Raw genomic sequence first — 15,339 nt, 5'->3', positions numbered from 1 at the left:
CCTCGGTAGCGTGTTAGTGCTTTTGCCCGCACGTAGTCGTTATATAAGTCATATCACATTACCTTGATTCATATACATATATTGAGCTACAAATGTCCTTTAATATCTAATTCGCTCTACCTCGGAATTAATATATTTTAATATATGTTTAACCGAAGGGGAATTTATTCAGCGATAATAGAATTGCCGGCCGACGGGCACGAACCATCAAGATCTTCAATTCCAGGACTGGCAGTGAAGCCTTAGCCAACCCCGCCACCGCAAGAGATATAAGTTTATGCCAGTCCTGGAATTGAAGATGTCGATGGTTCGTGCCCGTCGGCCGGCAATTCTATTATCGCTGAATAAATTCCCCTTCAGTTAAACATATATGAAAATACATTAATTCCGAGGTAGAGTGAATTAGATATTAACCCTCTTACGCCGAAGCGGTAAAAAGTGACGGAGGTGTTTCAGAGTGAGCGCGGAAGTGGGAAAAATATTTTTTTCAAAAAATCACAGCGCGCTTAGTTTTCAAGATGAAGAGTTCATTTTTGGCTCCTTTTTTTGTCATTGGCTGAAGTTTAGTATGCAATCATCAGAAATGAAAAAAGTTATTATTATCATATATAAATAATGCGATATATGATAGCGCAAAAACGAAATTTCATATATAATTGTATTCAAATCGCGCTGTGCGCAAAACGGTTAAAGGTAACAAGTTACTTTTTTTTCGTTGTAATGTACACTAAATTGCGATCATTTTGGTATATGTATAACACATTGTAAAACGATAAAAGCAACACAGAGAAAATATTATCACAAAATAATGCATGAATTCGTAACGCGCGGACGTAAACAAATATTTTTTTCAAAAATTCACCATAAATCTAAATATTGTCTTGAGAGACTTCCAATTTCTTTCAAAATGAAGACAAATGATTGAATATTACTATACTGTAAGAGTATTAGCTTACAATTGCAGTTTTTGACCATATCTGACGAGTTAAAGTTGACCGAATGTCGAATTTTTTATATATATATTTTTTATATGCAATTATTTCGGAAATAAGAAAAGCTACAACCTTCAAATATTTTCCGTTTTATTCTACATGAAAATGCGCACATTTTCATATATAAAACTCTATGAAATGCCTAATATGAAATGGAGCAAATATTCCGAGAATGGGACGTACGTATTTCGGAGATTTGTGGCGTACGTATTTAGGAGATTTGTGGCGGAGAATCCGCGCGCGGAGGGAAGGAAAGATTTTTTTTTAATTCACCATAAATCTAAATATTTTGCTAGAGACTTCGAATTTGTTTCAAGATGAAGATAAATGACTGAATATTACTAGACTGTAAGAGTTTTAGCTTACAATTGCGTTTTTCGACCATTTCGGTAGAGTCAAAGTTAACCGAATTTAGTTTTTTTTCTATTTATCGTGATTTATATGCAAATATTTCAAAAATGAGAAAAGCTACAACCTTCAATTATTTTTTGTTGTATACTACATGAAATTGCGCACATTTTCATATATAAAACTTTATGTAACGGCTAATTTAAAATGGTGCCACAATCGCACGTATGATTTTTTCGGAAGAGTTACCGCGCGGACGTAAAGAAAATGTTATTTTTTTTCATAACATTCACCATACAAATCGAAATATTGTGCTAGAGACTTCCAATTTGTTGCAAAAAGAAGGTAAATGCTTGAATATTACTAGAATATAAGCGTTTTAGCTTACAATTGCGTTTTTCGACCATTTCGGTAGAGTCAAAGTTGACCGAAGGTTGAAATTTTGGCAATTATCGTTATTTATATGAAAATATCTCAAAACTGATAAAAGCTACAACCATGGGTTGATTTTAGTTGTATTGTGCATGAAATTGCGCACATTTCCATATATAAAACTTTATATAACGGCTAATTTTAAAATGGTGCAAACATTACCACAATCGCATGTATGATTTTTTTTCGGAAGAGTTACCGCGCGGACGTAAGGAAAAGGTTTTTTCATAAATTCACCATAAATCGAAATATTGTGCTAGAGACTTCCAATTAGTTGCAAAATTAAGGTAAATGATTGAATATTACTAAAATATAAGCGTTTTAGCTTACAATTGCGTTTTTCGACCATTTCGGTAGAGTCAAAGTTGACCGAAGGTTGAAATTTTTGTAATTATCATTATTTATATGAAAATATCTCAAAACTGATAAAAGCTACAATCATGAGTATTTTATTGTTGTATTCTACATAAAAATGCGCACATTTTCATATATAATACTTCATGTAACGGCTAATTTAAAATGGTACAAAAATTATGTCAGTGACGAAATAATTTCCGAGATGTGTCACAGATACTTTTTAGTGTGGCAAGAAAGAAATTCGCGCTTGCGCGCCTGCGTAATGATTGTAAACAAAACGACACCTTGATCCGTGAACTCCCAGCATCCCCCAAGGCGCGTGATTCAAAAGTTTTAGGCTGGTAGGCCTATAAGTATTTTTCCGCGAATTTAAAAAAAACTTTTGTAAGTCGGACGTAAAATACGTCCAGTCGGCACCTGGGAGACAAAAAATGTCGACGTAAAATACGTCCAGTCGGCGTAAGAGGGTTAAAGGACATTTGTAGCTCGAGATATGTATATGAATCACGGTGATGTGATATGACTTATATAGATATTATATATATATATATATATATATATATATATATACATATATATTATATATATATATATATTAATATATATATATATATATATGATATCAATGAATGGCATTGTCGCTTCTTGAAAGTCGGATCTTTAATAAAAAGAGTATGGCCAGCAGAAACTTCAGCATTTTTCGTTAAAAGTTTATTTTTATCCAACGTCTACGTTTTGGGATACAAATCCCATCTTCAGGGCTAAAAACAGGGGAAAAAAAATAAAATTTATACATTAAATCAGACTAAAATGGGGTACAGTAGTAAATTATGCTTTTTAAAAATTATATAGATTAATTAACATTATATCAGTGAAATTCGAATTTTATATAAAAGTAAGATATTAACTAATTGAATAAGAGATCAACAGTAAAAAGCAAAGCTACTAAGTACAATGACACTTTCAAAATAAATAAACAAAACTTTTAAAAGCACAAACTGCACGTGATCAACTAAGAAAATTTACATTGCTAAAGACAGGAGAAAAATATTGAATCCTAACAAGCAAAAAATTTCTGTATAATTACAAAAGGAGAAAGAAAATTAAAAAATATATATATAAAGGCGGACACAAAGCAAAAAATAGCGAAACGAGAACTCACCGGTACAGAAGCAGAGAGGCAAACACAAAGGCGAGAAGGTAGAAAGGGCGAATGGTCTATTAAGTAATGTTGAGTTGTACAGCAGTTGAATGGTTGTTGAGGGTTATCTATTGCTTGGGATAAGATTTTAAAATCATCGTACTGAATGCTACGTTTACATTTTACTGCATGGTTACATATTGCAGAAAATTTTCTTTGATAAAGCTAATCCTGTTTGGTGACTGACACCCCGATGGCAATTGATGCGAACCTTCAACAGTCCACTAGAATTACAGACATAGGTCCCCAAATTACATTTGGGACAAGTAAACAAATATACCGTTGAAGATCGCATCAACTGTAGTAGGGAGTCCTTGAACTTGAAAAGACTTCTGATTTTTAAGGGGTTCTTGATCATAATATTAAATTTAACGTATGGGTACATATTACTGAATACGACGGTGAGCTCTCGTTTTACAAGTTTATATGTTGAACAAAAAGGCAAGGATATATACAGTTCTTTTTTAGGTACATTAAAATTGGGTGTTTTTGGTTTAACAATGTCAATTAAAAACTTTCAAGTTTTTCTCAAACAGGTGGGATGGATAGCAATTTCTGCTAAAATAGTTTTGCAAGAAAACTACTTCCTCATGGAATTTGACCCAGTTGCATGACAAATTAAAAGCCCTACACAATAATGTCTTGCATGCATTAAGTTTAAAAACCAATGGACAAAAGCTAAAGAAATTTGTTCCCAAACCAGTAAAAGTCTTCTTTCTAAAAACACCTGTTGAAAATTTATCATTACATCGTGAAATTGTTATATCTAAAAATGGCATTTCGTTATTCGATTCTATGTCCATAATAAAATTAATGTTCGGATTAAATGAGTTAATGAAATTAAGGAACAATTGTGCATGATCTTTATCTTTAAAGAGTACAAACTTATCGTCTACATATCTTTTATAAAAAATGGGTTTGAAAGATGGACACTGGTCAAGAAATAGTTTTTCTAAGTGACACATAAAAATATTGGCAAATGTGGGACCTAAAGGAGAGCCCAGTTCCAAAAGTTTCCTAAAAGAGTCAATATCAAAAAGCACTAATTATTATATCTATAGTTTCGGTGAGAGGTACATTGGTGAACAGTGAGGATACATCGTAACTAACCATAAAATGACCAGGGTGTTGCTGTAAAATCTCAGGAATAAATTGGAAGGAATTCAGTAATGTATGTTTATTGCTTGTTAAACCGTTGAGTAGGGGGACTAGAAATTTGGCCAAGGCAAAGTTTGGCGAGTTATAGGCAGCTAATATTGGACGTAAAGGAACATTTTCTTTATGGATTTTAGGTAACCCATACAAGGAACTGAAAGAAGAGCCAGTACTATAAAGAGACCGATATGTCTGATCATTCAAAACATTATTGTCAGAAAGTTGTTTAAGGCTGCGATTAATCTTGTCTTCGGCCTGAATATTAGATAAATTCTGGAGGTCCTACCTCCCTCAATTTTGTAGTGTCGGAAAGGACATGGTTCATCTTGTTGATATTTGCATCCCTATCCAGTAGGACAACGCCTTTACCCTTATCGAGGGGACATACAATAATGTCTTCTGTCTGGGACAGCGACTTGAGAATTTGAAAGTCATTACTTTTAAAAAATGGAAACCATGATGGAGCCTTCCTTATATGATTTATAAGATTTATGAGCAACACTGAATGAACTGACGAGCCTTCTCTAAGTTGGTGTGGGAAGGTAGTTGGCGAATGGTATCGAAAAATATTTCAAAGGGCAAAAAGAATTTTGAAAAATTTGGTCTAAAATTGGGAAGGCAAAAGTCCAAGCCAAAGGAAAGCAGGAACTCTTCCTTTTCTGAGAGGGAATAACTAGAGAAATTGAAAACTACATCCTTTGGGGCTATAAATTTTGGTTGCTTAAGTGTTTTGTTTATTTATTTTGAAAGTGTCATTGTACTTAGTAGCTTTGCTTTTTACTGTTGATCTCTCATTCAATTAATTACCATCTATCTTTTATATAAAATTCGAATTTCACTGATATAATGTTAATTAATCTCTATAATTTTTAAAAAGCATAATTTACTACTGTACCCCATTTTAGTCTGATTTAATGTATAGAATTTTATTTTTTTTCCCTGTTTTTAGCCCTGAAGATGGGATTTGTATCCTAAAATGTAAGCGTTGGATAAAAATAAACTTTTAACGAAAAATGCTGAAGTTTCTGCTGGCCATATATATATATATATATATATATATATATATATATATATATATATATATATATATATTTATGTGTATATATATATATATAATTATATATATATATAATATATATATATATATATATATATATATTATGTGATATATATTATATATATATATAATATATTTATATATATATATATATATATATATATATATATATTATGTATATATATATAGATATATTTATATATATATATATATTATATATATATATATTTATGTATATATATATATATATATATATATATATAATATATAATATATATATATATATATATTATATATATATATATATATATATATATATATATAGTATGAGAGAGAATAGAAACAAATTATTTAAACATTTTAAAAATCATGTACTATTGGTTTTAGGGTGACAAGTATGTAAAAATACATTAATAGATGACTTGGTTAAACTTTTATTTATATGCTACTTGCTTTGTTCTGATTTTATATATTATATTATATTTTATATATATATATATATAATATATATATATATAGATAAATATATATAAATGCCCATTGAAACTTGAAAATACAGAGTATGTATATACAGTGGAACCTCAGTTTTTGTACATAGTCCATTCCAGAACCTACGAAATCCGATACGTACGAAAACTGAAATAATCCCCATAAGGAATAATGTAAATAATATTATTGCTTTCCATTTTATAGGGAATAAACACTGCTTTACATACAGAAAACAATGAGAGAGAAATATAAATTACTAATGAAATTATTAAATGAACATTTAACATCACTCGTACCTTTATGGAAAATACTTGTTAGTGCATGAAAGACAGAGAGGAGGGGAGAGGGAGGAGGAGAGTTATTGTTTTAAAGGGGAATCTCCCTCTAGAAGGACTTCAGGTATCAAGGACATATCTGGGGTTACTTCTTTTCATTTTTTTACTGGCACTGTCTGAGGTTACTTCCTCTCTTCAATTTTTCCTGGTAATAGGACCAGCTTGAGAGTTACTGGACCCCTGTTGCACAACAAAACTGTCCAGAGACTGTTTCTGGCATTTCTTTGCCTAAAGTTAAACTCGGCATTGTCATTAAACATGTTGAAGACACGGATTACAACTTCTTTGTTGGGATGATAATTCTCCACAAAGCTTTTTTTACATCATTCCACTGCAAACATGTCCGTATTCCCTGAAGTAGGCACATTTTGTATGCCCATTTGTTTTCTGAATTTTTCAAACCAGCCTCTGCTGACCTTAAATTTGCTAAGAGCAGCACTTTTTGTAGGCATTTTCTCACTGAGATCGGCATCCAACTTCCTCCAACACTTTGCTACGAGTTCTTTTGTTAAAGTCTATGATGTTTCTTGTCTTATTTACAGAAGGGCTAGCACTTAGAACATTCTTTGGCCCATGATTGCTTATTTAGCAGTTGCACTCGTATAAAAAAGCACAAAAACAAAGAACACAAAAGCAGAATGGGTCACAAAAGAAGATAGGATACTTTGTTTAGGCGCTCGATACGGGCCCCAGATGGAGTGTTTCTCAATGTACAAAAACTGAGGAAACATACCTTAACAGACAAACTTTCATAAAAATAAATGTCTTCGAAAACCAAAACTTACGAAAAGAGAGATGTGTGAAAATCAAGGTTTGACTGTAATATACAGTGGAACCTCGATTTTCATACATAATCTTTAACAGAACCTCCAACGATATCCGAAACGTACAAAAATCCAAACAATAATTCCCATGAGTAGTAATGTAAATTAAGGCATTCCAGACCCCCAAAAATATTAACAAAAGTACATTTTACCAGGAATAAACAGTTTTACATAAAGAAAACAATGAGAAATAAATGTAAATGAATAATGAACATTCAACACCACTCTTACCTTTATGGAAGACTTTTGTTATCATATATAAGAGAGAGGAGGGGAGAGCAAAGAGGACAGGTTACTTTTTGGAAGGGGATTCCCTCTCCAGAAGGACTTCAGGTATCAAGAACCTAACTGGGATTACTTCTCTATGTTTTTTAGTGGCACACTCTGAAGTTACTTCCTTACTTTGTTTTTTACTGGAACTAGAAGCAGCTTTAGACCTCTGTTGAATAACAAAATAGTCCAGAGACATTTATTTCTGACGTCTCTTCAGTATCTGCCTAAAATTATACAAAGCCTTGTCATGGAACATTATAGAGACATGGATTGCAACATCATTGTTAGGATGGTATGTCTCAAGAGAATTTATGATACTCCACTTCACAAGCATTTCTTCAATCACTGAAGAAGGTGCAGTGTCCCCTCTCTCTTCCTCCTCCTCCTTGGGGTCCTCATCTGCCGTCTGTTGCTGTTCCTGCTGAAGGTCTTCCAGCTCCTAAATGGTTAGGTCTTCCCTGTGGTCATGCAATAACTCTTCCACATCCAAGCCCATGGACTTCCCCAGAGACATAGTAGTTCCACAAAAGGCATAGTGTTGTAGGGGTCAGCCTTAAACCCTTCGAAATCCTTCAGCCACAATTTTTTTAAACGGAGTTCTTTGCTCTGGAAGTCGCTCTCTGCCAAGTCTTATCTATAAGGCTTATGCAGTTGAAGATATTGAAGTGATCCTTCCAGAACACACTAATGGTTAATTCAGTGTCTGAGGTCACTTCAAAGCACCTTTGAAACAGTGCCTTGGTGTAGAGTTTCTTGAAGTTTGAGATGATATGTTGGTCCATAGGTTAAATATGAGGAGTGGTATTAAGGGGGAAGAACTTCACTTTGACGAATTTAAGTACACCCAACCACTTGTCTTCCAAGCCAGGAGGATGTGCAGGAACATTGTCCATTACCAGGAGGCACTAGAGGGGCAATTGATTCTCTTGCAGGTATTTTTTTTAATACTCAGGCCAAACACTTCATTGACCTTTAGATCATCACCATAGATCATCATCAAAATCATCTTAAGTTGATTGTGGTGAACCACTTCTCTCCTTAGAGAGGTAGTAACGATGAATAGTGCTCTTAAGAATTCAAACAAGTGATTCACCAACAAAAAATTATTTGAAATAAGGGATTTATTTATAAATAACCATCCACCACTTTCCCAATTAGAGCTAGACGATTGTTTGAGTGGCTGAATATAAATATAAATGTGACATTAATAGTTAAATCACCTCCTTCTTGGACAATGAATGAAATGAGAATTTGTACACACCTGAAATATTTATCAAAAAGTTACTCATATACACAAAAACACCATAGACAACATATACAGGCGGTCCACGGGTTACGACGGGTCCGGCTTACGACGTTCCGAGGTTACGACGCTTTTTCTTAAATATTCATTGAAAAATCCGCCCTGGGTTACGACGCTGACACTTCCGACGCTCCGAGTTAACGACGCTTTTAAAAAACGCATACTATGATAAGAATCCTTTATAGTTTAGCACAGTTTCTCTCTCTCTCTCTCTCTTTGTATTTTCCGACGAATATAATCACTAATTAGTGTATTTTGATGTTTATTTTCATGACTAAATACATTTTTATAATACAAAAATGATTCACTAATTTGCAAATATTAATTTTGATTAATACTGTATTAGTAAGTTTAATAAGTTGAAATGATATCACATAATAAAAATAATAATTCTCTCTCTCTCTCTCTCTCTCTCTCTCTCTCTCTCTCTACTACAAAGATGTATGTTTTTTGTATGATAAATAAATGGTTTACTATTTTCAAATATTAATATTAATTTATACAGCAATAATATCAATTCATTAAAGAAAATACCATAGTGAATTAGTAAGATTTTAGCTTATATTTAAAAAATTATGGAAGAATGAAGGAAATCCCAGTCTTCTTCCAGTAACCTTTTCTCGAGATCCAGGTACTAAAACTGTCAGATATATCAAGTTCTGTGACAGCCAGGAGAGGGAAGAGCTGCAGTGTTGCAATCACGTGTTCATGAAATTCCCCCCACTCTCTCTCTCTCTCTCTCTCTCCTCTCTCTCTCTCTCAATTTCTCTCTCTCTCTCTCTCTCTCTCATTTACTGAGACTCGAGATTTTTTATGTACTTGGTCTATTTGTTTTTAATACTTTCAAATAATAATAATAATAATAATAACTGTAATTACAAAATTCATATGTGATAGTATTTTAAAGAAATACAATACATACTAATCTACCCATGTCACTTTTAATTAAGGTTAACCCTCTCTCTCTCTCATCTCTCTCATTCTCTCTCGTCTCTCTCTCCCTCTCTCTCTCTCTCTCTCTCTCTCTCTTTTTGCCACACAAGATAATAATGTGTCATAGTGGTAACTCCCTCCCTCTCTTTCGCTGGAAGCGTTATAAGTATTTTTTGAGAGAACAGAGAGAGATAAACACTCTCTCTCTCTCTCTCTCTCTTTTACCGAGATGAAAGAATTTTTATGGTATACTAGTATGTAAAATGTTTATTGATAATTTCAGTTATTTAATAATAATAATAATAATAAAAATAATAATAATAATAATAATAATAAAACTTTAATTACAAAATTCATAATAGTCGTATTTTTAGGAGATGAAAATGACCTTTCCATTTCACTTGTAAGGATAATTCCTCTTTCTTACTGAGATAAGAGAATTTTTATGGTAGATGCATGTGTTTATTATATTTTCAATTAATAATAATAATAATAATAATAATAGAAGCAGTAATAATACGATAACTAATTTCAAAAGAAAATTCTTCCCTTCGTCTTTGTCTGTATCAATTTCCCTACCTCATAACTCCAGTGACACTCGGAGCTTAACAATGCCATACAATGGTCAACAAATTTAATGGTTTTATGTAATCTCTCTCTTCTCTCCTCTCTAATCTCTCTCTCTCTCTCTCTCTCTCGTCTCTCTCTCTCTCTCTCTCTCTCTCTCTCTCTCTCTCTCTCTCTCTCTCTTGTATTTTAATGAAAATATACAGTAATTTGTGAATACACAGTGTTGCACATGAAAAAAGTAAATTAGTGATAATTTTAGAGATACGGCCCTAAGAAAAATTGCAAATTAGTGAAATTTTCCCTGTGGACATGTTTTCAAGAACGTCGTTCCGGCTTACGACGATTTTCGGGTTACGACGCGTCTTAAGAACGGAACCCCCGTCGTAACCCAGGGACTGCCTGTAATAGAGCATATACTAATCCGAAAAGGTTCACATTACATATGCAATATATACAGATGGATCTAAGTCAGAGGATGGAGTGGGATATGCTGCCGTGTCCCAAGACAAAATTGTCAGTTCTCTCTTCCCAAAAATACCTCTGCTTAGTTATGTGCAATAATCTCACCCATTTAAATAAGGAACACTCATTTAATAATTTTGTGATTGATAGCAACTCCAGAAGCTCTACAGAAGCTGTTCAAAGTTACATTCCAAAAAATTTTATTGTGCAACAGATTAAGTTTCCACTCCAGAAGTTATATAATAATGTAAAAAATATTGAAATATACAGGCAGTCCCCTAGTTATTGTGGGGGTTCCATTCTTGGCGGGTTGCTGATAAACGAAAACTGCCATTAATTGAAACTTGGCTATTTATGGTGCTTAAGGCGCCGATAATGGGTAATGGTGACTCTGTTAGATAATATGTTATGACACCGATAACTGAAACTTGGCCCATTATGGTGCCATAAATCGCTGATTTTATGGCACTAGACAAGCACCCCAAAACTGGATCGCCATTAACCTAGTGTCGACAACCAGGGACTACCTGTACGCATATTGGATCCCTGCCCATGTAAGGATGAACGGAAACAAGAGGCTGATAAAGCAGCGAAAGAAACAGTCCACATGTTAAGAGCAAATGTAAATATCCCTACAGGCAGCCCCCGGTTACCGATGGTTACCAGCATTTCGGTTTTATGACGCTTGTTCAATATTTTCATAACTGGGGTTTACCCTCCATATTATTCATAGCACCATTGTTTGGTTATTGATGGCTTAGCGTAAGTGCCAAGACTGCCTCATAAAATACAAATATAATGAATATGCATCTTTTGCTTGACTCTTTTAAAAAGTTATCCTTTACTTGGCTATATCTAATAATACTGTATGCAGTCTTATATTACTATTATATTATAAAATACAAACAAACCGATCATGTCTTGCTTTGGAAAAATCAGCTGATAGAGGTAAGTTTATTTTGTCGCATTAACTCAATTCAGAACTATTTTCTTGCTTCTATTTAGTGTAAATTAATCTCTAGAAACTCTATTTATATGGGACAAGGTTATGTTTTGTTATATGAAGTGTTTTAAAGTCAAAATATTACTTAAATTTAAATATGCCCTCTTGTGAACTAGAGTGTTAGTGTTTTTGTTGATAGATGGTGTCAGGACCATGGTTTTTTGTGTAAAAAAATTTAGCAGATTCCTTTTGCTATTCTTACCCCATTTCATCATAATAGTACAAGCTTTATTCATTTATCTTTTAACAGCATGAAAACAACAGTAAAATTTGTTTTTTCGTGCCCAGCATTTTTTATTAAAAGTTTTTCTCCACTATTATTTGCGGTCGAGTTTCATCCATGTTACTGATGCACAATAATTTACAGTTTTCAGCAGTATGAACATTGTTTTCTCAGTTTCAGCTATAAATGCAGCTTAAATTTAGCTGTACAGTGGTCCCCCCGTACTAACGGGTGATGCGTATCAGACCCCCCTGTGAATAGTTAGAACCCGCGAATAGTTGGAATCCCTATAAAAACACTGAAGACAGCCTATTTTGTAGGTTAAAACTCAAGAAAAACCCACTAAACATTTTTATACTTGGTTTTTTTAATAGTTTTATCACAAAAAGTGCATTTTATGATGAAATTGATAATAAAAACAAAAATTTGTGGATATTTCTCATAGAAAAATACCGCGAATATGCGAATTTAACACGAATAATATGGGGGAAACGTTCTTGATAGAAATCCTTGAATGTGTGAGTCTGCGAATCTGGAGAATGCAAATACGGGGGTCCACTGTACTATGTATCTGTGCCAATATTTTCTCCATAACAAATAAATGTATAATGTAGAAATATAACGGTCCTATTCTACTTAACATCATATGTAACAAAACTACGGTAATTGTTTACTATCGTACGATGCCTGAAGTGCAGGCAAAACTTTATAAGATTCGGTTCGGTTGTTGTAGCAAAACAACTGTTTTCATTCAGTTGATATGGCTGTAGTGGTCAACCAATGATTATAATGTTACTAACGATACTTTTATCATTCTCTTTTGATTGTTTAACTCATTTAGCTAGAAGATATTCTCTCTTTCTTTCTCATTCTAGGACAAGATGTATCTGTAAGTTCATTGAATTTGATATTGAAAATTTGTAGAACTGGCATGCAGACCACAGTAAATGATTATGCAAATGAAATTCCACAATTCTGTTAGTGTTATTACATATTATGGCAAAATATCTGCCTGTGATACTGTCTGGGGCACTGTAATATGGATTGTGTCACCCAAAGACTTTTGAATTTCGGTTAGCGACGAATTTTGGTAATTGTCAAGCCCCCAGGAACAGAACACCTGTCGGTAACCGAGGCCTGCCTGTATTAGTGACTCTATAAGATACGTATATAAAAAGTCATTGTAAATAAGTGGCAAAAGGTATGGAATGAAGAACCTGAAAATAATTAACCAAATAAAACCTTGTGTTAAAATGGTGTTCATCATATCAAAGAGATAGACATGTGCAAGTAATTCTGAGTTGTCTCCAAATAAGCCATACTCGTCTGACACATGGGCACTATGCTCAGAGTGCAAGGTGATGATCACAGTCAAACATGTGTGTGTCCAAATTATTACCAGCAGTAACCATCAACTTTTGGAAATAAATTAGTGAAAGAAATTTTGTTAGAATCCTCTGTATTTTCAGTCCTTCCAACTTTTATATTTATGAAGAGATGTAATTTAGCTGATAAAATCCAAATATAAGTAAATGATGAAAATACAAAAATCCTTAGGTCATTTAAGGAATAAAAAAAAATTTAAATGTACTCGACTTATATTCCAATTTTATTTTTTTTATGTATGTATGGATACATGAGTAAATGTATTATTTGTGTGCATGTGTGCCAGTGGGGAAGCGAGTGTCATTTTGCAATTTTTAGATTCATTTTCATTCATTCGTCATCACACTGTATGAACTATTCAATTCCAGAGCTTGGCCTCAGGCATAGACTTTGTATTTTATTTTAAACCTTCGGGCCAGACCTAAGAGAGCTGAAAGTCAGCTCAGTGGATGGGTTAAACCACTTTAATATATAATAATAATAATAATGATGATAATAATAATAATAATAATAATAATAATAATAATAATAATAATAATAATAATAATATACAAGCAGTCCCAGGTTATCGGTAGGGTGCTGATAAGGGAAAACCACCATCAACTGAAACTCAGCTATTTATGGCGCATATGGCGTTGATAACCGACTGACAAGGAAAATGGAAATTTTGAAAAGCTGTGACATGGGTTGTTTAAGATTCATGTGTGGAGTAAAGTTGGAAGATCATAGTACAATTGAGAAATTAGTGTAGTTATGTGGTGTCAATTGGGTGGATACAAGAAATTTCAAACATGGCGATGGCTTTGACTTGTGATGACAGTGGATGAGGAACATCTGGTTTGATTATATAAAAGTAGGTGATATGGAAGTAGCAGGACAGGGACTCATAGGAAGTCCAAGAAAATCTTTTAGAAAGTGGATCAAGACCTAGACCTGATTGAAGATTAAGCTGAGTGAGCAGAGTAATACAGTGAAGAGCTGAGAGAACTCAGATCACTTTTATCATATGATGATAATGATGTAAGGCAGTTTACCTTGATGTTGGCTGATTTTGGTAGTGTTTCTCATATTTTTGTTATTGACTGTTTGATACAAGACCTCAGAACCGACTTCATGGATGAATGAAGTGCTTCAACTTGCTTTGCTGGTGTTTAGTAAAATTTTAATACCACTTGAATACTGTGATGAAAATAATGCATGTAGGTATGCTGATTGAAACTTTATAATTATATGACTAAAAATTGAAGTTGTACTACTTTTTTCAGATTGATGAAGTGCCCTTAATCATTCGGCATTTAGCAGATGGAAAGCTCCAGTGGAAAGAAGTTACAGAAAAATGGCCTAAATTTGTAGCTCAAGAAACTACTAAATAACATGATTCATTATTAATACATTTTGTTGACTTACAATTGTAATACATTTTTTGTAAGCTATTAGTTTTTTTTTTTCTTTTACAGTGAAGTTCATTGAATATGCAAATGAATTTATGCACTATTTGCTTGGTGTAATGAATATCAATTGGGAATATAACAGATTTTTTATGCCCTGATTAGTTAATTTTAATATTGGTTTTCTTCAATTTTTTTTACATTTTAATACTGTGTAGGGCACAAACTTTGTATGTCACTCATTACTTTTCACAATATATAATTTGTAGATAATTTGTAGAAAGTTTGGGAATCTTTGAACAATGATTTTCTTTTAAATTTTGTTTTATAATAATAATTTGAAAATGCAATGTTTTGACAATTTTTCTAGACCCATCTGCAAAAAAGGACATACTTTTGATCTTAGTAAAAATTATTAGTTTTGGTGGCATATAAGATCTCCCCTTGAAGCAGGGAATATAAAGAACAGATTGTTCCTACAGGGATACAGACCTATGCTTTCATAAATGCAGTTTCTTGTGTGAGTGCCACTTTGGCTGTCACTGACTAACTAGAAAAACAAAATCCTATCAGGTAGGCCTGGATACCTCATGACCTGAGACGAGCTT

General features: G+C 33.1%; 1 protein-coding gene across 2 annotated transcripts in view; it reads left to right on the top strand.

Moving 5' to 3' along the window:
• The window catches only part of LOC135200302 (glycine--tRNA ligase-like), a 674,105-nt gene extending 659,023 nt beyond the window's left edge, over nucleotides 1–15,082 (top strand). For both annotated transcript variants that reach the window (XM_064228841.1, XM_064228850.1), the window contains one exon: nucleotides 14,609–15,082. In XM_064228841.1, coding sequence (XP_064084911.1) covers nucleotides 14,609–14,716 — 108 coding nt within the window. In that variant the 3' untranslated portion in view covers nucleotides 14,717–15,082. The remainder of the gene's footprint in view (nucleotides 1–14,608) is intronic.
• Nucleotides 15,083–15,339: the final 257 nt, after the last annotated feature.

This window comes from Macrobrachium nipponense, chromosome 23 (genome assembly GCF_015104395.2).
Source record: "Macrobrachium nipponense isolate FS-2020 chromosome 23, ASM1510439v2, whole genome shotgun sequence".
In the NCBI taxonomy this organism is placed as follows: domain Eukaryota; kingdom Metazoa; phylum Arthropoda; class Malacostraca; order Decapoda; family Palaemonidae; genus Macrobrachium; species Macrobrachium nipponense.
The sequence above is the reverse complement of the archived record's forward strand: the minus strand, read 5'-3'. Positions and strand labels throughout refer to the sequence as shown.